The following is a 22,908-nucleotide window of genomic DNA, read 5'->3' as shown; positions in this document are numbered from 1 at the left end:
GTGTTAACCTCTAATGTGGTTATTTGAAGCCCACTATTGAACGTCTTAGTCCCATTTAGGCTCCCCTCCCCCAACTGAAGCAGGTTGCGATTTGTTAGAGCTCCCACTATTCGTTTGAGAGCAATTCTTCCGACGTTTAGTCGGTTATGTTTTTAAAAAAAACAACAAAGCTTAATTGTAATAAAACATTACTTTAGATCACAGTTAGCTTCGCTGGTTATAGTTAGGTTTATTTGAACACAAAATCACCTATTGCATGTCAAAAGAGCTCAGTGAGTTTTACAATCTATATATTAATCGCGTGAACACATAAGGCGGCATGTTTTAGAGGCATCACTGAGCAGCATAGTTTTGCAGCACTACCAAAGAGCACGGTTAAGTGGTTGCTTAATTGGGGTTAATGACCGAAAAAGTGTGCTTTAACGCCATTGACCGATTAATGTTTCTAAAAGGTCATTGATCGAAAAATGTTACAAAGAGGTCATTGACAGAAAAGTATTGCCAAAAGGTCATTGACCTAAAATGTTTCTAAGAGGTCGTGTCATCTACCGAAAAATATCTTGTGAAAAAGCCTGTTCCGAATTCTTTTTTAAAGAAAAAGACAATAATCGGTGTTTCAATAGAGAAAAACAATAGTGTCGAAATTAATCGCATGAACACATAAGGCGGCATGTTTTAGAGGCATCACTGAGCAGCATGTTTTAACAGTACTTCCGAAGAGCACGGTTAAGTGGTTGCTTAATTGGGGTTAATGACCGAAAAAGTGTGCTTTAACGCCATTAACCGGTTAATGTTGCTAAGAATTCATTGACCGAAAAATGTTTTAAAAAAGTCGTTGACCAAAAAGTGTTGCCAAGAGGTCATTGACTTAAAATGTTGCTAAGAGTTGGTGTCATCTACAGAAAAATGTTTTGCGAAAAAGCCTGCGCCGAAATTTTTTTGTTAATGGAAAAGACAATAATCGGTGTTTCAATAAACAAAAACAATAGTGTCGAAAAAATCATTGGCCGATTAGTTGTTCAGAAACCGGTCTCTGACGAAAAATTTATTCAGGAACCGATCTATGACCGAAAAGCTTCTGGTACTTAAAATATAAATGATCGAAATTGTGTAAAGACAAAAAGGCTTTTTGACCGAAAAAAACATTGCTTCTTGTATTTCATTCTCAAAAAATTGTTGTTAATGAAAAAGGTTGTCTCCAAAATTTGTGAAGGAAAACTCACCGAAAACGCCAAGGATTAAAAGGTGGCTGGTGGAAATTTGTTTTGTCAAAGATTCGCTGTACGAAAGTATTCTAATACAGAAGAATTCAGCGAACAAAATTTGTGAAGTATAAAAGACCCAAAAGGTGCCGATTCAAAAACGAAAGTTAGGTGCCAAAAAATTGCATATGACAACACTTGAAATAAATACAAATTTTTTTAGCTCTCAGTAGTGGACTTTTTTAATATTAAGGGCTGTTACTAATAAATTATTGCATATAAAACATAATAGGTATATAATTTTCCTTCTTTAATTTTTTCGAGGAAAATTTTGTTGGTGGCATTAGCCAGCCCATTAACTCAGTTCTGTGTTTGTTGACTTCGTAAAGCATTTGCCAACGATTCCTTTTTATCCGCACCTCTCTCGTCATGGGCATATCCATCGTGTTCTCATTAGCACATTCATCTTTATGAGAACGGGAATTTCTTGTGTCAACCAGGATCTGTTTTCTCTTTTCTTTTTGAGCTGTTGCATCTCTTCCTTTCTTCATTTTCTTTATCTTTCTTTTTTCTGTTGTGTGATTTTCAATTTCTGCACTTCAAGTGTTCTCTCTAACTGTGGTTTTTTCTTTTTGCACTCAAATTTTTGCTTTTGCTTTTTGCGCTTGCTCACAATCTTGCTGTTCTTGTAATTTCTGTCTCATAATTTTGGCTTCTTTTTGCACTCTCATTTTACTTCATTCTATCGCTTTCGTTTTTTCTTTCGTTCTTTCTCTCGCGCGCTTTTCTTTTTCCTTCTTTCTCTCTCTCTCTCTCTCGCTCTCTTTCATTTTCTTAGGTTGTTTACTAACTTTTTCTTTTTTTATTTGTCTGTTTTTGATTGAATTTTCTGTTTCCTATCGTTTTTCGTACGGTGGGTTCCTGATGTTCTTATTGATTCTGTAGCATTGCATTCTTTCTTTTTTCCTCATCAATTTCGATTTTAATTTTCTCGTTAATTCCCCTATTTTCGGTTTTTGGTCCCGTTGGCTTTCTCCCAGACTCGTTTTTTCTGTTTTCCTTCTCTGCTTTCAACCTTCTTTTGTTCTCTGTCTTTTGAGTTTATTTCGTATTTTTAATTCTAGTTGCTCACTCTTTATTTCTCATTCTATCTGTTTTCATTTTTTAATGCTCTGTGAGAACGTCTATTACTCTTAACTCGCATAAAAGCTTTCTTTGGCATAGTTGGCTCTCTTCATTTTTTGTTGGTGTGTCCAAAGTAGTTTTGCAAAAAAATTCATTGAAACGATCGCATGTACACCAGTTGTCACGAATAAGTTTTAAATAAGAACATCATTTGTAAAAGTTTCAAGATAAGATGCCTTCAGATAGCCTTTAGGGACCTGCTAGTATGATAGAATACGAGTCGACTCACTGTTTCTATGCACTGATTCGTTATTAATTGCTCTCGAACAATGCAACCATTGTAAACGTGTCTTTTAAGGCAAACGTTATGCTTGTGCGTTTTTTGTGTGTTTTCTCTCAAACATTCTTTTACCCTCGAGTGACTTTCACGCTTGACCAATCGACTTTCTTTGTAGTCTGATTTGATTTTATTAATGGCTCGCAAGCGAAGTTTGTAGCAATAATATTAGTCATGTCGGTCTTTTTTAACAGATTTTTCGCCTGAGCCATGACTTTTGTCCTCAAAAACGGGATGGACAGGTAACGCCGGGAGTGAATTAAGTTCTCTTCGAGCCTTTCGGCTTAGACTTCAAGTTTGCGATTCCAGTTTTTACCCTTACCCTTACACCCCCCGCCACTTCTTCCACTTCGTCCTTCCCTCCTCCCCTATCACGCCCTCACCCACCCGCCACGTGCGCAGAAGAAGCATTTGAAAAAAAGCATTTGTTTCCTAGATTTTTTTCAGCTCAACAAATACAATTTTTACTAACCAATAACAAAATATGGATGGACGTTTTTTGTGTTTTAAAGGCTCTGGTATGGTTGAATTGTTTTTAATTGCTCTCAAACGAAGTTTGTAGCAATTATATTAGTCCTGTCGGTCTTTTTTACGCGATTTTTTGCTTGACCTATTTTTCGTCTGACGCTTTTGACTTTTCGTCCTCAAAAACCCGATAAACAGTTAGCGCACAGCGGGCATTAAGTGGTCTTAGAGCGTTTCAGCCCAAAATGTTTTGGAGACTCATAATTATACTTATGATGTGAAGAGCGGTTCTTAGAGGTTGAAGACAGCCCCACTGTTGAACCTCCCCCTATTGCCCCCACCCCCACCGCGCTGTTTCCCCCACCCACTTGTTGCCCCCAATTAGCCCCCGGTGCACAACCCTCTTGGGTTTGATAGTATGTTGCTGCAATTTTTCTAGTGGTAATGGAATGGTTTCAACATTTTAACATCACGAATTTTAGCAATTTTTTGACAAAACGTGAATTTTTAATTTTTGACATTTTTTTTTCTTATTCTGGTTTTTTCAGACCCAGGGGCCAGAAAACATGCTATGGGCTTTGATTATAAGTTATTGACAAATTTTTAATGGCCATGGAATAGATTTTCAAGTTTTTAATGGCACAAATTTTAGCAATTTTTTGATAAAGCTTGCTTTTCAAAATTTAATTTTTGATAAAACTTGTTTTTTTTTGAAATTTGATTTTTTGTCTATTTTTAGATTGATTTTATCAGCCTTAAGAGCCAATGAATCTCCTCTAGGGTTTGAAAATGGGTTACTGATTACTTTCTTGATGAAATGGAACGTCTTGCAAGAATTAATTATCACGAATTTGACCATATTTTTGATATTTTTTTTGCCATTTTGTTTCCAATTTTTTATCATTTATAGTCATTATTCAGATTTTTTGAGCTTCAAGGTCCAAAAAAGCCTCTGTTAGGGTTTGATAATAAGTTATTTGAAAAAGTTTTGTTGGCCATGGATTAATTTTCAACTTTTTATAACACAAGTTTTAGCAATTTTTTTTTTTATAAAACTTGCAATTTTTTGAAGTTTTTTGTCATTTTTTTAGGTTTTTCTAGCCTCAAGAACCAAGGAACTTCTCTAGGGTTTGAGAATATGTTACTGCATAGTTTATAGATGTAATGGATTGTTCTTCAAGATTTTAATATCACGATTTTATGCAATTTTTTAAAATATTCTACTTTTTTCATGTTTTTGACTTTTTTCCGGCCCTGGACCTCCTCCAAGGTGTGATAATAAGCTGCTGCATAGTTTCTAGAGTTAATGGGATTGTGATCGAGCTTTTTTATAATCAAGTTTTAGTAATATTTGGATAAATTTTAAACTTTTCAAATTTTTGGAAAATTTTAATGTTCCAAGCGTATGAACCTTTGAGGCAATGAAACTATTTCAGGCTTGAAGCAGGGATACTGGATAGTCTCTTGAGACAGTGAAATGGTTCTTAAGATATTAATGTCTTGAATTTTGGCAAGAGTTTCTTAAAATTTGCGATTTTCAAATTTTTTCAACATTTCCTCTTCTGAGTTTAATGACCATTACTGGCCAACGAAACTTTCCAAGTCCCGGAGTTGGGTAACTTGACAGAACTTTCGAGACAAAAAGTGTTTTGAGTTTTTTTATTTCGAAGTTGAATTTTTTTTAATTTTGCCCTTTTTTAGTTTTTTTCCATATGATTTATTTATTAACAAGGTTCGAAAACTAGATGTTGCAGTGTCGAATTCAATCATGGCAGATATTCCTGTCTCCTTCTCTCTCTTTTGGTTAGGGTTCCTTTCCTTCTCTTTCTCGTTCACGTTTTATCTCTCTCTCTCTTTGTTGATTCGGCACTTCAGCTGCTGTTATGTGGCGTAATGTCACCATCTCTGATCCTCATTATCAATGAGTTATAGCTGAAATGTTTATCATAAATGATCTAACAGGCACTTTTAGGAAACCATTGTTAATTGCTCTCAAAAGCGTTTTGTAGCAAATATATTAATCCTGTTTGTCTTTTATGCAATTTTTCCCTTGGCCGATTTTTCGTCTGACTCATTTGACTTTCGTATTCAGAAACGGGATAAAAAGATGGCGGACTGAGGTCACGAAACCATGGCTAGCTGTTGACGAAGCCAACCGCTCGCCGGTCGTTTCCCAAATTAAGTCTGCTGCCAGTGTAAAGGCTAAGCCGGAATATTGGTTGAGGTTGCTGACTGCCAATCCAGGTCACGGGATTGAACCCTGTTTGTCGGCTTTTACACCCCTAAAGTTATGCGTCAACCCCCTCTGAATTGAATTGCCTCACCTGTCGTTCGAGGGTAATTCGTTCGGCGCTAGTCTGTTTATGTTTCAATTGGATATCTGGCATTTTGTGACCGAAGCAAATTATGCGTGGAGAAGACTTAATTGTTCCGGCCCCACTTTTGGGGGAGGAACTATATACTCAAATGGGTTTTTTTTGTTCAGACAATTTTGGCCGATCAATATATTCATCGTAGAGATATGTGAGTGGTATCATTAAAAAGCTCGTCCAGCGTAGAGTTAGGAATTGAAAATATTTTTTGAATTTCGTTTTTTCCGAGGAGTTATCAAGGTTTAAAGTTTTGTGTGAACAGAGGAAATTTGGCGTGATTTTGTTCACTTTTAACTTAAATTTTGTTCAAAGATATTTTCAATAAAAATATGAATTCAAAACTACTTTTCACGCTACTAAATGAAACATTTTTTTCACTACTAATAGGCGAAAGGCGACAAAAATGCTAGTTTTTGTCTCATGGGTAAGTTTAATATAAAAAAATAAGACTTGAATTCTCTTTGAAAGCTTTTTTAGAAAACTTTTCGCTTTTTTGTTTTTTGAAGTCACTTATAGACAAGTCACTTTCCATATCACGATTACGTTAATGACGAACCTCAATTACAGTCAAATTAAGCCCAATGAACAAAGAAATCGTTTTTGAGGGATCGCACTTTTGTTTTGGCCTCTACTCCGACTTTTTGTAATTTTTAATGAAATCTTCTTTCTTTTTGAGATTTTACTAAATTCTTCTAAGTCCAATAGCATAGACCCATTGACTAAAAGTGCAATGGGCTCCTTAATGAGCAGTAAGTGAACCTATCTAGTGCTGGAGTGGACAGCTAATGCTTGTAAAGACATTAAAAATAATTTTTCGAATTTTTTTTGAACATTAACCGATTTTAAACCTGTTATTTGAACCCATCAATTTCTGTCAAAATTTACCTGGATAGCGATTTTGACTTCTAACTATTGGTTTTTTTGACTTCGATGCAACGAGTTTACATAATTTTTTTAGTTTTTGGATTTTTTTCATTACTTTGGTTCCTTTTGAAATCTTAAAACATCATAATACTGATAGTTCTCATTTGCTTAGAACAAACCTTTAATGGAGTATTGAGAAAGTTCTCTGAGAAAAGCTTATAGTTAAAATGGCTCAGACAAAATCTCGCACTTTTCTGTTGAATTTCTGGTTTTTGCCTGTTTTTGTTGTTTTCAAAACCATAAGACTTATTGGCTGTGAGTTATTGATGTCTTATTGATGACCTATGAATGACAAACATCATAGTTTTCCAAATCGAAGCATAACATAGCGTATTTATTGATGTCCTTTTGAAGCTATTGATTTTGATGGCGTTGATATTACGTGTTTTTCTCAATAATTTCGTGGTTTTGATATACTTGTTAATGTTTGTTGATTTTGTGAAGTCATTTTGTTAACGACGAAGCATCCCATTGCTGTTAAGAATAATTGAAGATAGAAAGTTTACTGATTAAAAGTTCACTTTTAATGGCTTCGACACTTTTCTCTCTTTTTTGCTGTTTTTGACTGTTTTTTATTTGTAGCCGTAAAACACAGAGGTTTCATAGGCTTCTAATTGAGGATTGAATGAATGATTTTACTCAATGCAGTCAGTTTATAATGAGTAGCCTAAAAGTTTATGAAATTACTCGTTTTCATTTTTTAAAATTTTTTTCAGGTTTTGTTGTTCTTTTTTAGAATTTTTAGCATATTCGCGTAATAACAGATCCCAATGATTTTCAAATAAGGACTAAGTGACCTCATTTAATCGTTCGCTTTAGTTTTTGCTGAACTAGTATAGATAATAACTCAAATAAAAGAAACAACATTTAGATAAAGCTAATGATTTTAATGGCTTCAATAATTTGTGTTTTCGTAATTGTTTTTTTAGTTGTTTCTATAACTTTAGTTCGTTTCTGTGGCTTAATCTAAAGAAATACAGGTCCTATCGGTTTCGTAATATTTTTTTTGTATTTTTATCAAGAAATATTTCATTAAAGGCTAAGGCTAAGAGTTTTTGAGACGTATGAAGTTTTAAAAATGTTGATTGACTTTTGAATTTTGCCTCATTATTTCTTTTTGTCGACTTGTTGCCTAGTCCCATTAAGGAAAAATCCCATCGGCTGTGTAGTTAAGAAAGAGTAAATTTTTGTAGCTTAGGTTTTATCAGATTGCTTTTTGACGTTGTTACGAGGTGCTTTTAAATTTAGTTATTGAGTTTTTGACGTGAAATTTATGTTTTTGCTGATTTTGTTGTTTGTTTTCTCGTGAGTGCTTTTATGAAGCATGTCATTATGTAATTCAATTAGTAGTTTTGGTATGTAAAGATTTTATTTTTGATTTTCTCAACTGTCGATGAGCTCGGGTCGGAACATCATGTGCAAAGGCACCTTAACGAGCCTCCTTGTTGATTTCAAATCTCAACCCCCTCTGAATTGAATTGCCCCTCCTGCCCCTCCTGCGCGGAGAAGACTTAATTGTTTCTAGGCACTGAAGTCGAATGCGCTACCCAAGTTCATGGATTGCATTCAGTGTCAGCCCAAGAACATCTTAAGCAGCTGTGCAGCACTGGACAAACTACAGTTGCTCTCAGTGGCAGTCGACTGTAAAGGTCAGTAATCTCTCAGAAGGTAAAATAGTCTATCCGGTTTTCAACCTATTCAATGTGGTTTCTCGCATAAATCTGACTGACTAGACATTTCGTCCTCAGCAATGCAATTGAGTGGTAAAGACCAACGGTTCTTTAATCGCTTATCAGTTCCCTGAGAGCTCAACGAGTCTCTAAGTGTACATTGCGTTTCATCAAACTGCCGAGGAGGCTTAAATTCATGGTGTAAAAGGGCTAATTTGGTACGCTTGGACACGCAGCTTTCATATGACCAGAAAAGGCATCCAAGGTATTTTAAAAGCAGTTTTCTTCCCGAAATCTCAATAAAACTAGATGAAGTCTATTCCAAACGCTAAACGTGCACCATCAAAACTGTTATACGGAAGTTATCGGGGGTAATAGAACTATGGAAATACTGTTGGCTTAACAGTGGGTAAGTTGGTACTTTGGTTATTTGCAAAATTTTTAAATAGCCAATTTTTTGTACGTGTTAAAGGTGTGCATGTTGTGGCTTCGGCTTCACAATTCAAATTCTACTATTGTGTGATTGAGCCCAGCTCAGGTGCTGTGGAGGAACGTCGTTCCTTCTTCACCGACTTGCCCGCTTTCATCGGACTGAAGAACCCCATCAGTCTACAAGTTGCACCAGAGGTGAGTCTTATGTTAAGGTGAGAACATGATCTGAGGGCTAAAAATCAGTGACAAACTGCAAATGACGTCACCAACCGCAAATTTTGATTTGACCAAATTGGTAAATACCTATTACAGTCTATAATATGTGAGATTCTAAATTCAGGTAACTAAATTGTTAGTATCGAGAAAGCTTCCCGGTTGTAATTTGTGGAAACTAAAGCAGAAATTGTGACCAAAAAGTTTGCATTAATGAGGAGAAATATGTTTCCAGGAAGCATCGCTTAGCAGTACAACGCTGCAAATTAAGAAGTATATTTTTGTGCATGCTGACATTTGTTGAACTATTGATTTTGTCCTGTAGGATCCTGGGCGTCTGTTAATGGATGGAAATGGGTGCTTCTATCCTTTCTCCAAAGACGATGCTGGACAAATGAGAGAACCCTCTACTTTGAACATGTTGCCCATCAAGACAGCAGCCATAGGTAAGAGAATGTTTTTTGATATATATTATATCTGCGAAGCTGTAAGCTGAGCGGAGCTATATTGCGGTGCTCTTGGTTTTTACGACTCGAAGAGGAGTATTGGTTTTCTCTTGGTCTTTTTTTACAGAAAGTAGATTTGTTCACGCGGCATTTTGACCTAAAAGCAAAAGTGAGAAAAGCTGGCTTGGTGAACAGATTTTCGCTAAGCGAGAGAAGTTTTTTGATCATGCGCTGCGTTTAGTGAATGACTTTTTGACTTTGAAAAGCAGTTTTTGGCTGAATGGCACATATAGATAACCGTTTTTAGCCGTTTCTTCGTCTAAGTGGCCCTATTGTTTTGCTTTTAGTTTGGTTTCTTGTAGAAATAAGTTTTATTCGATACTATATTGAAATGTCAACTTCGGATATTGATGCCACAGTGTTTTGCAGAGCCTGAAAACGCGTTTCAAGTTGAAAATTGGCACATATTTCTTGATATTTTAGTTATTTTTTAATAGCCGCACAGCGATAGCTGGGCTATTATCGGCCTTCTCTTAGTTTTTTTTTATTTCGTCGTCATGATTTTTGTTACGACCATATGACGTCACAGCCACTTTTTGTTCATTCGTTCATGCGATTTCAACTGAATTGCATCTGTGACGTTATTTTTCGCTCTTAGTGGAGCGAGTTTTTTTTGTTCATCCGCGTGATTAAATTTTTGGTCACACTTGACTTACCTCACTCTCAAAAATGACTTCCTCAATTTGAAATTGACTTTTATTTACTTTAATTCAGAGATAAGGTCAAATAGGTGTGTGTCACTCTAAATGAAGGTTATTTGAGATCAGCTAATAGAGGCAGCAATAACTTGTACAGATTTTTAATCAAAATATAACAGATCAGCCTTCAGATGAAAAGACGAATTTTGTTGGTCTGTCTTTTTTACTGTTTTTTAAACTGCCGCTCTTCGAATCTATTTTGGCTATTTTCTGGCAATCTGCCAGCTATGTTTGGCTTTTTTTTCTATTAATTTCTTCATTTTTGGATCGTTTAACCGTCTTTATGTCAAAAATCAGTTAATAGTGCAACTTCTCTTTGATAATTCATATACTCTTTCTACCTCGATGTATTTTTGTTTTTGTAAAAATGTACATATGCTAATCCGATTTTGGTTTTTTTCCGATTTTCAGTTTTTTGTATTTTGGTTGTAATTGCTAGAAATAGTCTTTTTGTGCAACATGAGGGACTTTCCATTCGTTTCAATAAAAATTCAGTCATTTTTTGGCGCTAAGTTTTTGAAAAACACTTAAAACTTTTTCATAAATGCAGTCTTAAAAGTTTTTTGACCATTTTTTTTTGCAAAATGTTTCAATGTTTCGTAATTATGAATTCTGCTTTTTACTTCAGGAGGACAGATCTTTGTATCGGATGGCTAGTTATCTTTTCTATGTCTCGAATGCTGAACAATGAAATGTATTCGTTTTTCTTGATTTTTTTAATTTGATTTTTAAATTTCAAAAATAAAGAATGTCTTTCTGGTACGGTGTTTCTTACATTGTGCCCACATTCTTCACATTCTAGTTAATATCATTCTAGCTATGTGCTGGCACCTACATTTATTTTCGGTATATGGATTTTTTCAGTTGTTAAAAATGAATGATTTCAGCTTCGGTTTGCAGTTGATTTCATTCAACATAAGGCAGTACTGAGAGTTTGATAGCTAGCCTTTTCAAAAATTGCCACTTATTACTATTTACTAACTTTCTTCCGGCCATGGTATTAACTTAAACTATTTTTTGCCTTTGAATATGCTTCTGCTGCTCATGTCTTTTCTTTGATCATTTTAATTTTTGAATTAGTATGAAATCATGTTGTCTAGCATATGTACAACAAGGAACAAGTGTGTGTTGTTTTTTTTGTCTCATTGGCAATGATTTGAAGTGTAATTTTAGGTGTTTTCTTATTCTTAAGTTTGAGCTTTCGTTTTTGAAAAGATTTAACTTAGTTTCTAAGATTATTATCTGCCGTTTGCTTTCGCGATCTTTTTCAGAATAGAATCATGAATTATTTGAGGGCAATTGATAACCTTGTCATCTTTTTCAGACTATCTGTTTTTTGACGACCTTAATCTTTTCTGATTTATTTTTTAATGTTACTTAACGTTTTCAATAATATAAAATTTTATTGCATTTTTCTCTTGGTGACATTGGTTTAAGTTTCACCAATTTTTATAGCAGACCTGGAGAGGCAGTGAGTTAATGGTTTAATACAGAAGGTAGTGGCTTGCGCTGCAATTACGGTTTTGTTAGTGAAGTTTTGACGCTTCGAGTCGATTCCGGAATTTTTCCGGCTATGTTTTTTGTTTCGTCGTCTGACGCTCTTTCTTCTTTTTTTTACATTTGTTCACATAGCAAAGCTGAAAAAGTCAAAATTTCTGAATGACTTCTTCCTCTCACTAACGTCATTTCACCAAAGCAATTCAAAATGAACAGAGTCAGTATAAAAAACCAAATCAGAAATAAGAACGGGATAAACCCATAAAGCCCAATTTTAGATGCCCATTACTTGATCTTTCTTAGTTACCATCTTTAATGCCTATTTGTATTGATATTAGCCCCTGTATCCTCTGAACTACGAAATGACATCAAAATTCACACTTAAAGAATTTTTTGTACAAAAATCAGTTTTTAGTATTTTCTATTCTTTCAATCCAATCGTGGTTCTTCGATTCATCGGCGGCTATTTTCCGGCAGTCTGGCAGTTATGTTTTGACTGTTTTGTTATATGGGTCTTCCTTCAATTGAGGTTTTGCGAAGTTCCTAAGGTCTTTTAAGCCATACTTTCTCTTTAGTTATACACCCCAAAATTGTGGCATTTCAAGCATGATTTTTTTTGTTTCCTGACTTTTCCAATTTCGGTCAGTTAATTTTTTGAGGCGGTAACTGGATAATATTTAGGGACATAAAATGCTTTTGACGATATTAATATCAAGAAGTTACCGTCTTTTGATTAATGTTTTGATATTTTTCCAAATTTTTGAATATTGTTTTCATATTTGAGTTTTTCGATCTTTATGGGTCAATTAAAATTTTAGGGCTGGACGTTGTGTCAATGGATAGTTTCTAGAGACTAAGAATTGGGTTCTAAGATTATTAATTTCAGGATAGTGTCTGTTCATTAGAGTTTCAGTTTTTTCACGCTTTTTGAAAATTTCAACCTTAAGGGGCCAATTAACTTTTCATTTCTGCCAGCTGCAGGTCCATATGCAGCTCAGGGCTTTAACTGCAGCTCTTAGAGCTTTAGCAGGCTCAGTCTATAGCCAACAGAAGCTGATTCGTAGCTGGAATTTAATGGTGGGGTTTTCGGGGTCTGCAGTCCGTTTTTAACCTGCCCTTGGCACAACGGCCCCTTTTTTCTGGACCTCCTTAGGCTAGTACCAAGGCCAAACCCTCGCCAGTCATTTGAGAGCAATGCGTACATTTGGTTTTGTGAACCCTTTTTAAGGCCTCTTTTATTACTCTTATTTTATATTATTAATTAAGCTGTTTAATGGCCGCTATAAGCTAATAAAAAAATCATCATTTAGTCGCTCTTTTTCATAGCTGCGAAGCTGTAAGCTGAGCGGAGCTATATTGCGGTGCTCTTGGTTTTTTACTTTTCAAAAAATTTGAATTGTATTGGTGTTCTGTGTTTTTTTAAGATGTGTTCACACATTTTTCAATGACTTTGATCTTCCAAAACGGGATAAACGCGTAAAGCCCAGCGGGTATTAAGCTTCATTAGAGGCCCAAAGTGGGCTTTAATAGTCCTTCAGGTGTTTATAGTGGTGCAGCTACTGGGATGGCCTTAATTTAAAGTTAAAAGGTCATTTTATTGAGTTTTTGGGCTCAAAATGGTGCAATTTTTCATGTTTTTTGTAATTTTTTATTTTGATTTGTCTTAAGTTGAAGTTTTTAAAAGTTGATGTGGTCCTTTTACGAGACAAAATTGCTTGTTATGAGCTATATGTTTTCGTACTACAAACACAAACACGCAAAATGATACTAATTTTTGCAATTTTTTTCAGGTTTTTTGAAAATTGTCATTTTTTAGACCTAGCTGTCAAGAAACCTCTTCTAGGGTTTGATAAAGGGTTTGATGATAGATTACTGCATAGTTTCTGGTGGTAATCGAATGGTTTTCGTGTTTTGGCCATCATGAATTTTAGCGGTTTTTGACTAAACTTCCAATTTTTAATTGCTCTCTAACGAAGTTTGTAGCAATCATATTAGTCCTGTCGGTCTTTTTTACGCGATTTTTTGCTTGACCTATTTTTCGTCTGACGCTTTTGACTTTTCGTCCTCAAAAACCCGATAAACAGTTAGCGCACAGCGGGCATTAAGTGGTCTTAGAGCGTTTCAGCCCAAACTGTTTTGGAGACTCATAATTATACCTATGATGTGAAGAGCGGTTCTTAGAGGTTGAAGACAGCCCCACTGTTGAACCTCCCCCTATTGCCCCCACCCCCACCGCGCTGTTGCTCCCCCACCCCAGTGTTGCCCCCAATCAGCCCCGGGTGCACATTTGAAAATTTTGACATTTTGATTTTTATCAGCCCTAGGTGTCAATGAATCTCTTCTAGGGTTTGATAATAGGTTACTGCATTGTTTCTAGTGGTAATGGAATGGTTTCAACATTTTAAAATCACAAATTTTGGAAGTTTTTTGACAAATTGTTCAATTTTTTCAAGTTTTTGACATTTTTTCCTTATTCAGGTCTTTCCAAACCCAGGGGCCAGAAAACGTCCTATGAGTTTTGATAATAAGTTACTGACAAATTTTTAGTGGTAATGGAATAGTTTTTCAACTTTTTAATGTCACAAATTTTAGCATTTTTTGATAAAACTTGCTTTTAAGTTTTTTTTGAAATTTTTTGTTCATTTTTTAGATTTTTTCAGCCTTAAGAGCCAAGAATCCTCCTCTAGGGTTTGAAAATAGGTTACTGAATAAATGGAATGTCTTGCAATATTGTAGCATCACGAATTTTAGCATATTTCTGATATTTTTTGCCAGATTTTTTTTGCCAGATTTAGATTTTTTGAGCCTCAAGGGTCAAAAAAGCCTCCGCTAGGGTTTTATAATAAGTTAGTGAAAATTTTTTGTTGATATTGGATTAGTTTTCAACTTTTTAATATTACAAGTTTTAGCAATTTTTTTGAGCAAAACTTGCAATTTTTTGTCATTTTTAGGTTTCTCTAGCCTCAGGGGCCAGGGAACTTCCTTTAGGGCTGGATAATATGTTACTGCATAGTTTATAGTTGTAATGGAATGTTCTTCAAGATTTTAATATCACGACTTAAAGCAATTTTTAAAAATATTTGCAATTTTTTAATGTTTTTTGAACTTTTCTGGCAACAGAGGCCCTGGGACCTCCTCCCAAGTTTTGATAATAAGCTGCTGCATAGTTTTCAGAGTTAATGAGATTGTGATCAACTTTTTTATGACTCCAGTTTTACCATTATTTGGATAAATTTTAACTTTTTGGAATTTTTAACTTTTTTAAATTTTTGTTCTCCAAGCGTATGGATCTTTGAGCCAGTGAAACTATTTCAGGCTTGAAGCATGGATACTGTTTAGTCTCCTGAAATGTCTTGAATTTTAGCAAGATTTTGTTAAAATTTGCAATTTTTTAACAAGATTAGAAAACTAGAAGTTGCACTGTCGAATCCAATCATGGAAGATATTCCTATCTTCTTCTCTCTATTTTGGTTGGGGTTCCTTTCCGTCTCTTTCTCGATCACGTTTTATCTCTCTCTCTCTCTCTTTGTTGATTCCGCACTTCAGCTGCTGTTATGTGGTGTAATGTCACCATCTCTGATCCTCATTATCAATGTATTCTCATTATCTATCAGTTATAGTTGAAATGTTTTTTTATCATAAATGTTCTAACAGGCACTTTTAGGAAACCATTGTTAATTGCGCTCAAAAGCAATTTGTAGCAAATATATTATTTCTGTCTTATGCAATTTTTCGCTTGGCCGATTTTTCGTCTGACTCATTTGACTTTCGTATTCAGAAACAGGATAAAGAGGTAGCGCCCTGAGGAGCAATTCGCCCGACTTTAGTCGGTTATGTTTTTCATATTAATTGACATTTATTGTCATTATTCAAGTTGTTTGAGTCCCAGGTGCCCGAAAACCTCATCAGGGATTGGATAATAAGTCGGATAACAACTTACAAATTTTAGTTGCCATGGAATAGGTTTCAACTTTTGAATTTTACAAATTTTTGCAGTTTTTTTGACAAAATTCGCATTTTCTTCAGGTTTTAGAAAATTTTTGTCATTTTTTCAGTTTTCCAGCTTCAGGGACCAGGCAATATCCTTTGAGGTTTGTTAATAGTGCACTGCATAGTTTCTAGTAACAATGGAATGGTTTTTAACATTTAATGTCTCGAATTTTAGCATTCTTTTGATAAAATCTGCAATTTTTTTAAGGCTTCCTAAAGTTTTGGTCAGTTTTTGATATTCGTCCATTCTCAAGTGCGAGAAAACATATTCCACTTTCTGATAGAAAGTTACTGCATGGTTTTTATTTCCAATGGATTTGTTTCCAACAATTTATTCTTTCGACTTTAAGAAGTTTTTTGATAAAATTTGCAATTTTTTCGATAAAATTATTTGCATTATTTTTATTTTTCGCCTCAGTAGCCAGATAAAGTTATCCAGGGTTTGATAGTATGTCATTAAAAGGTTGCTAGGGGGCATTTGGATGGCTTCCAACATTTTAATAGAACAAATTTCTATTTTTTGAAGTTTGAGTTTTTTTTCTAAAAATTATTGCCTATCGATTTATGAAACAACTGGATAGCCTCTAGAGATACAGAAAAAAATGATTCTGGAGATATTTATATCACAATTTTCAGCAACATTTCCTTATAATTTTGAATTGATTTCTTTTTTTTTAAATGTTGTGTTCATTTTCGAGTTAATCGATCTTCAAGGGCCAATGAATATTTTTCAAGTCTTACAGATATAATACTGGACCGATTTTAGACACAAAAATTGGTTTTGAACTTATTTTTGAAATAGGTATTTTTAAAGTTTAACTCGAAAAAGTTTAACGCAAATTTTAGAGTTTTAGCGATGAGTATATTTTTGTTTAGGTTGATTCTTTTAATTTCTCAATTTTTGATGATTTTATTTGTGTTCTGGCTGGCTTTGTTCAATTGATCTGCTGGTCAGGTAGAGTACGTCTGAGTTTTTCGTTCAATTCTTTTAATTGTATTTCAGGACTTGTCCTGCTATGTTTTTTTTTCGTCGTCTGACGCTCTTTTTCGTTTTACATTTGTTCACACAGCAAAGCTGAAAAAGTCAAATTTTCTGAATGATTTCCTCCTCTCACAAACGGCGCTTGCGCGCGTGACGTCATTTCTCACTCTCTTTTTGGCGAAAGTATTTTGCGTGGTTAGATTTTGATCACAAGTGACTTACCTCACTCAATATAATGACTTTCGCACTTTAAATATTAAGTTTAATTTGAATTTGTTGTTTAAGGTCTAAGGAACTCATATGTGCCGTAAAGGTCCCTAATAAGAGGCTTCTGTGGGATGAATTTTAACAAGCTTTATTAATTTATCGCTGAATGTTTTTTACCTAGCTTTTTGAGCGGCGTCGATTTTTTCCAATTTAGATTTGTCTGTTTCCATCTCTATTATATGGCACGCAGGTGTATTCTTTCGCAGCTATTCCGGCAATCTGCCGGCTATGTTTCTAAATTTTGAGAGTCTTGGTTTTCAACAGATCATACATATAACATTGAACAAAATGGCTCGTATGGCCTACTCATACCGAAGAAAAGATTGTCTGAAATCTTTAGATTGAGAGATACTTAATATCCGTCGTTATCACCTCAACAGCCATTATCTAGGCGCTCTTTCTTTTTCTCGATTCCAAAGAATTTGAATTGTATGGGGGCGCTGTGTTTATGATCTGTTCACACATTTTGATGTTTTTTCAAGTCAAATTGCAGTAGTGGTTTTGGTAACGCCGAACGTTGAGCGAAAACAGTACTTGTTTTGAGGAGTGATATTTTTTCACTCTATGTTTACGTAGAGTTAGTAACGATGTTTGAACAAAAATTCGCTTTCACGGTAGTGCTTTTTGTTCTCGTGCTGCAATTTGACTTTGATTTTTCTCTTTTTCCGATGTTTTTAATCAGGTTTTTAATAGCCGCCGTCAGCCTCTCAAACGGCTGTTATTGAGGCGCTCTCCTTTTTTAAATTCGCTTTAACCTTTGATCACGTTTTATATAAGCCACAATTTTCACGTTTGAATTCTGACTTACCTCACTGTTTCAACTGAATGTTTTTTAATGCTCACAAACGAAATTTCTAGCAACTATATTAGTCCTGTCGGTCTTTTTTATGCAATTTTTCGCTTGATCGATTTCTTCTCTGACCCATTTGACCCTTCACAAAAACGAGATAAACAGGTAGGACCCAGCTGGCATTAAGTGCTCCTAGAGACTCTCAGCTCAAACTGTTTTGGAGACTTATATTATGGTGTGAAGGGTGGTTCTTAGAGGTTGAAGACCCCCCCCCACTGTTGAAACCGCGCGCTGTTCCCCCCACCCCACCTCTCAGGTTCCCCCTCTCCCCCTAGACTAGCTACGACGAACAGCCGCTCGCTAAAAATGCTCGAATTTATACTAATTTTCACAATTTTTCAAGTTTTTTGAAAATTCTTGTCATTTTTTGAGTTTCATCAGCCCTAGGTGTCAAGCCCTAAGAACTTCTTCTAAGGTTTCATAAAAGGCTACTGCATAGTTTCTAGATGTAATGGAACTTTTTTAAAGATTTGAATTTCATGAATTGAAGAAATTTTTTAAAAATATTTTGATAAAACTTAATTTTTTTCTTCGTTTTTTGAAAATTATTATCATGTTCCAATTATTATCATGGATCTTTATGAGCCAGTGAAACTATTTAAAGCTTGGAATAGGGATACTGGATAGTCTCTTGAGACAGTTAAATTGTTTTCAGCATATTAATATCACGAATTTCAGCAAACTTTTGTTACAATCTGCATTTTTTTTTTGTCATTTGTCATTTTTTTGAGTTTAACAATCTATTGCCAACAAAAACTTTTTATCTCTTGTGGATTGGTTTCATGGAAGAACCCCCGAAACAAAGTAAATGATTTTCAACATTTCTTTTCTGTAAGATTTAGAAACTTTATTTATTTAAACTTTTCAGTTTTTTAAGCATTTCTCATATTTGTCAAGTTTATCTACCTTTAGTGGCAAATAAATCTCTTTCAAGGGTTGTGCGTTAGTTTAGTAGTACATTGAATTGTATCATGATTGTACTTCAGGGAAAAAGCTTCGAGAGTTTTAGCAATGACGTATTTGTTTTGTTTGTTTTATTATTAAGTTTGTTTTGTTTTTTCAACTTTTGAGATTGTCTTTTTGACGTGGATTTTTCAATTGATCTGCTGGTCAGTTTTGAAGATATTAGTATTTTGAATTTTAGCATGATTTTGTTAAAATTTGCGATGGTTTTTACAATTTTTTAATATTTTCGTCCTTTTCTGAGTTTAACAATCATTACTGGCCAACGAAAATTTTCAAGTCTTGCAGATGGATTACTTGACAGAACTCCAGAGACAGAAAATGGTTTTGAGCTTCTTTACTACAAAATCTGGAATTTTTTTCAAGTTTTGCACTTATTAGTCCACTTTGATTTAATTACTAACAAAGCTAGAAAACTAAATGTTGCAGAGTCGAATCGCATCATGGAAAATATTCCTAGCTCTCTCTCTCTCTCTCTCTCTCTCTCTCTCTCTCTCTCTCTCTGTGTGTGTGTGTGTGTGTGTGTGTGTGTGTGTGTGTGTGTGTGTGTGTCTTTATCTCTTTTTGTTGATGACGCACCTCAGCTGCTTCTATGTGGCGTAATGTCATCATCTATTATCCTCATTAACTTTGAATTACAGTAGAAATGTTTTATCATATATGAACGTACTAGCCTTAAGAAATCGTTGTTAGTTGCTCTCAAACGCAATTTGTATCAAATATATTAATCCTGTTAGTCTTTTTCATGCAAATTTTTGCTTGACCAATTTTTCGTTTGACCCTTATCGTCCTCAGAAACGGGATAATAGGTAGCGCCCAGTGGGCATCAAGTTCTCTTAGCCTTTCAGCTCCATAGTTTCCAAGTAGTTTCCAATAGTTTTAATAGTTCCCACATCAGTCCCCCCAATGCACTGTTGCACCACCCCTCCGCCCACCCCGCTGTGGTGCACACCGCTTGGCTCACCTGACGCCCCTTCAATTAAGCTAAAGCTAGCCTCACTAAACCATGGCTAGCTACTGATGAAGCCAACTGCTCGCCGGTTGTTTGAAACCAATTCGCCCGGTGTTAGTCGGTTTTGTTGAAATCCATTCACTCAATGAGTTATGCAAGATAGTGAATACAGTCTAGGTCGAAAGAGCAAAATCAAAAGAGACGGGATGAACCGATAAAGTCGGGTCATTAAATCATCGAGAATTAGGTTAACAAAGTTCATTAGAGTGTTTGCTAGTTGACATTGGTATTAAACTTATTAGCTTTCGCATTAGAAGCTGAATTAAGTATAGTTTCAGAATCCAACCGAAACTGCACGCCAAATTAGAACAATTTTTGACACGGAAACAAAAAATAGAAAAAATTTGGTCAATTTATCTCTTTTTTTTTTCTTGTCAAGTGCGTCACCGGCTGCTGTCCGGCAATCTTCCGGCTATGTGTTCATATGGTTTTCGCAATTCATTCATTGTGCATTTTTGGTCTCATTTTTCGTTTAGACAATAGAAATTATAATCGGGTTTTCAAATGGTTTTCGCAATTCATTCATTGTCCATTTTTGGTCTCATTTCTCATTTATACAATGGAAATTTGTTGTTGTAGGCCATGGCTTGTTTTTCAGGCTATGTTTTTGTTTAACTTCATAGGATAGAAGTTTATTTCGCTTTACCTTTGTTCACAGCTTTTTCAACAGTTTCTGCGAATTCTTTTTGACTTATCTAGGCTAGTTTCTTTCTTCATTTTGCTCAAGGTTCTTTTAAACAGAAATTGATTAGCAGAGCAATCTAAAGTGAATGGAGTTAATGCCGAAAACGAAATTGAAAATAGAGTCGGAAATAGAAATAGTTAAGAAGCTGAATTAAGTTTATCTTCGGAATCTAACTGAATTTTTAAACGAAATTAGAACACTTTTGACTCTTAGAAACACTATCTTCTTTTCCCTTTTTATGTTTTAATGCCGATGTGCGTCAAGCGTGTCATCGGCGGCTATTTTCCTGGAATTTATTGGCTATTATTAATTATCACAATGAAAAGAAATAAATTTTTGAGACGCGCGAATGTTTCAGGTAAAAGATAATTATTTGTTGCAGCACTGTCATCAAATTCAGCGACCTAATTCTGGAACAGTTTGGCTGAAAAATGCATAGTTTCTCAAGATATTCCAAAATCTTGCACGATCTAGCAATTCAGCTGCTTGCAATTTTGTAAATTATCGCGCATTGAATTATGACCATGCAATACCAGTAAGGGGCTCTTAGTTATATAGTGTAATGTAATTTCAGGTGTCCATCATGTGAGAGAGGGGGCTCCTTCCATCCAGAGAGTTCTATTGACAGCATTTATTACAAAATCCAGCCCTACAATGACTGCAGTGCTCCAGTGTAACCAACATTTAGTCGAGATGCGTCTGGCCGAATACGAATTGAACCCAGATAAAGAAGGACCCTCTATTGTGGCAGAAAGGTGTGATGGAAATAGGAACATCATACACGCTCTCGTATCTATGGGAAAACCGACGGCAAATACATCTCAGCAACCGTCGTCATCTGGTAATAGTTTAGAACAATTGCTCTCGAATGTTTTTATGCAGTTATTTTATGCAGTTATTTGAGCCATGATGGTTAACCATTAATTCCCAAGGGTTGACTTGCCTCTTTGCTTTTGCCTTTACTGACCAGGAAAAAAATAGGTTGGAAGTTCGCAAGTTTATGGTCGCGTGACAATCAAAAGTTGTGGAAAGTATTAGTAGATGTCCTTTCTCTCTTTTTAATGGCTGCGACAGCGAAAGCCGAGCGGAGCTTTTCTCGACCTTCTCTTGGTTTTTAATTGCTCTTGAACGTAGTTCATAGCAAATTATTAATGGCCGCCCTCATCTTCTCAGCCGGCTGTTATAGCGCTCCTATTTTGTTTTTTTTTACTTCGTCGAACTTTTTTTCGCTTTACCCATTTTGCCGCTTTTTCGACATTTTGCGCGAAATTTTTTGACTTCTCTAGGCTAGTTAATAGCCGCCCTCATCTTCTCAGCTGGCTATTATCGCGTTCCTATTTTTTTTACGTCGTCGAATAAAAAAATGTTTCGCTTTACCTCATTTTGCCGCTTTTTCAACTTTTTGCGTGATATCTTTTTGACTTCTCTAGGCTAGTTTCTCTCTTCTCTCATTCTGCTAAAACTGATTTTGAACATCAGTTGCCCAGCAAAGCAATTCAAAATGAACAGAGTCAGTATAATAAATTGAAGTCAGAAGTAGAAACCGGATAAACCCATAGAGCCCAATTTTAGATGTCCGCTAATTGAACGTCGTTCCTATAAGTCTTAGTTACCATCTCTAATGCTTATTGGTATTGATAGTAGCCCCTGTAGCCCCTCTCTAAGAAACTGAAGTACGTTATGTTCAACTACGAAATGCCATCAAAATAAATCGGACTTAAAAAATTTTCTTGTACAAAAATCTTTTTTTTCAATATCTTCTATTCTTTCAATCCCAATCATGCTTATTGGAATCAACGGCGGCTATTTTCCGGCAATCTGCCGGGTATGTTTTCACTCTTCTGTCATTCTGCTAAAAGTGAATTTGAACATCAGTTGCTCAGCAGAGCAATTCAAAATGAACAGAGTCAGTATAAAAAAATTGAAGTCAGAAATAGAAACGGGATAAACCCATAAAGCCCAATTTTAGATTCCCGCTATTTGAACGTCGTTCCTATAAGTCTTAGTTACCATCTTTTATGCTTATTGGTGTTGACAGTAGCCCCTGTAGCCTCTCTCTAAGAAACAGAAGTATGTTCAACTACGAAATTCCATCAAAATAAATCTGACTTAAAAACTTTTTTTGTACAAAAATCTTTTTTTTCAATATCTTCTATTCGTTCAATCCCAATCATGCTTATTGGAATCAACGGCGGCTATTTTCGTAAATGTGTATGTCTTTATGCAACATTCTTGCTTGACCATTTTTTAAACTTTTTGAATGACTTTTACGCCCTTGAAGTTCTGTATTTTGCGTGATCTAAAATTCGCTCATTCAGAATTTCAAGCAGCTGAACTCAATTGGCGCCAATTTAATACTAAAAGTCAAATGAAAAGTGCGCCGAAACTGGTGTCATTTTTTACTTTAAATCTTAATAGTGGTATATGTTAACCTCTAATGTGGTTATTTGAAGCCCACTATATGACTTCTTAGTCCCTTTCAGGCTCCCCCCCCCCCCCCGACTGAAGCAGGCTGCAATTGATTAGAGCTCCCACTAGTCGTTCAAGAGCAATTCTTCCGACGTTTAGTCGGGTATGTTTCATTATAGCTTCAAAGTTGGAAGTTGAGCCTAGCTATATTGCGGTGATCTTTGTTTAATTGCTTTCGAACGATGTCTGAATTAATTATTGTAAACGTGCGTCTTTTCGATGGAAAATTTATGCTCGGAGCTTTTGTTC

The 22,908-nt window shown here is 35.2% G+C and overlaps 2 protein-coding genes across 2 annotated transcripts in view; one reads left to right on the top strand and one right to left on the bottom strand.

The window, feature by feature from the left end:
• Nucleotides 1-22,908, bottom strand: part of LOC142337485 (peroxiredoxin-2-like) — a 538,029-nt gene that overhangs the window by 376,432 nt on the left and 138,689 nt on the right. The window lies entirely within an intron of this gene.
• The window catches only part of LOC142337996 (E3 ubiquitin-protein ligase UBR5-like), a 204,229-nt gene that overhangs the window by 86,649 nt on the left and 94,672 nt on the right, over nucleotides 1-22,908 (top strand). Inside the window, exons 16-19 of the mRNA XM_075387630.1 lie at nucleotides 7,951-8,074; nucleotides 8,568-8,722; nucleotides 9,066-9,186; nucleotides 20,765-21,031. Coding sequence (XP_075243745.1) covers nucleotides 7,951-8,074; nucleotides 8,568-8,722; nucleotides 9,066-9,186; nucleotides 20,765-21,031 — 667 coding nt within the window. The remainder of the gene's footprint in view (nucleotides 1-7,950; nucleotides 8,075-8,567; nucleotides 8,723-9,065; nucleotides 9,187-20,764; nucleotides 21,032-22,908) is intronic.

Source organism: Convolutriloba macropyga, chromosome 4 (assembly GCF_964194025.1).
Source record: "Convolutriloba macropyga chromosome 4, txConMacr16.3, whole genome shotgun sequence".
Taxonomy (NCBI): domain Eukaryota; kingdom Metazoa; phylum Xenacoelomorpha; order Acoela; family Convolutidae; genus Convolutriloba; species Convolutriloba macropyga.
The sequence above is the reverse complement of the archived record's forward strand: the minus strand, read 5'-3'. Positions and strand labels throughout refer to the sequence as shown.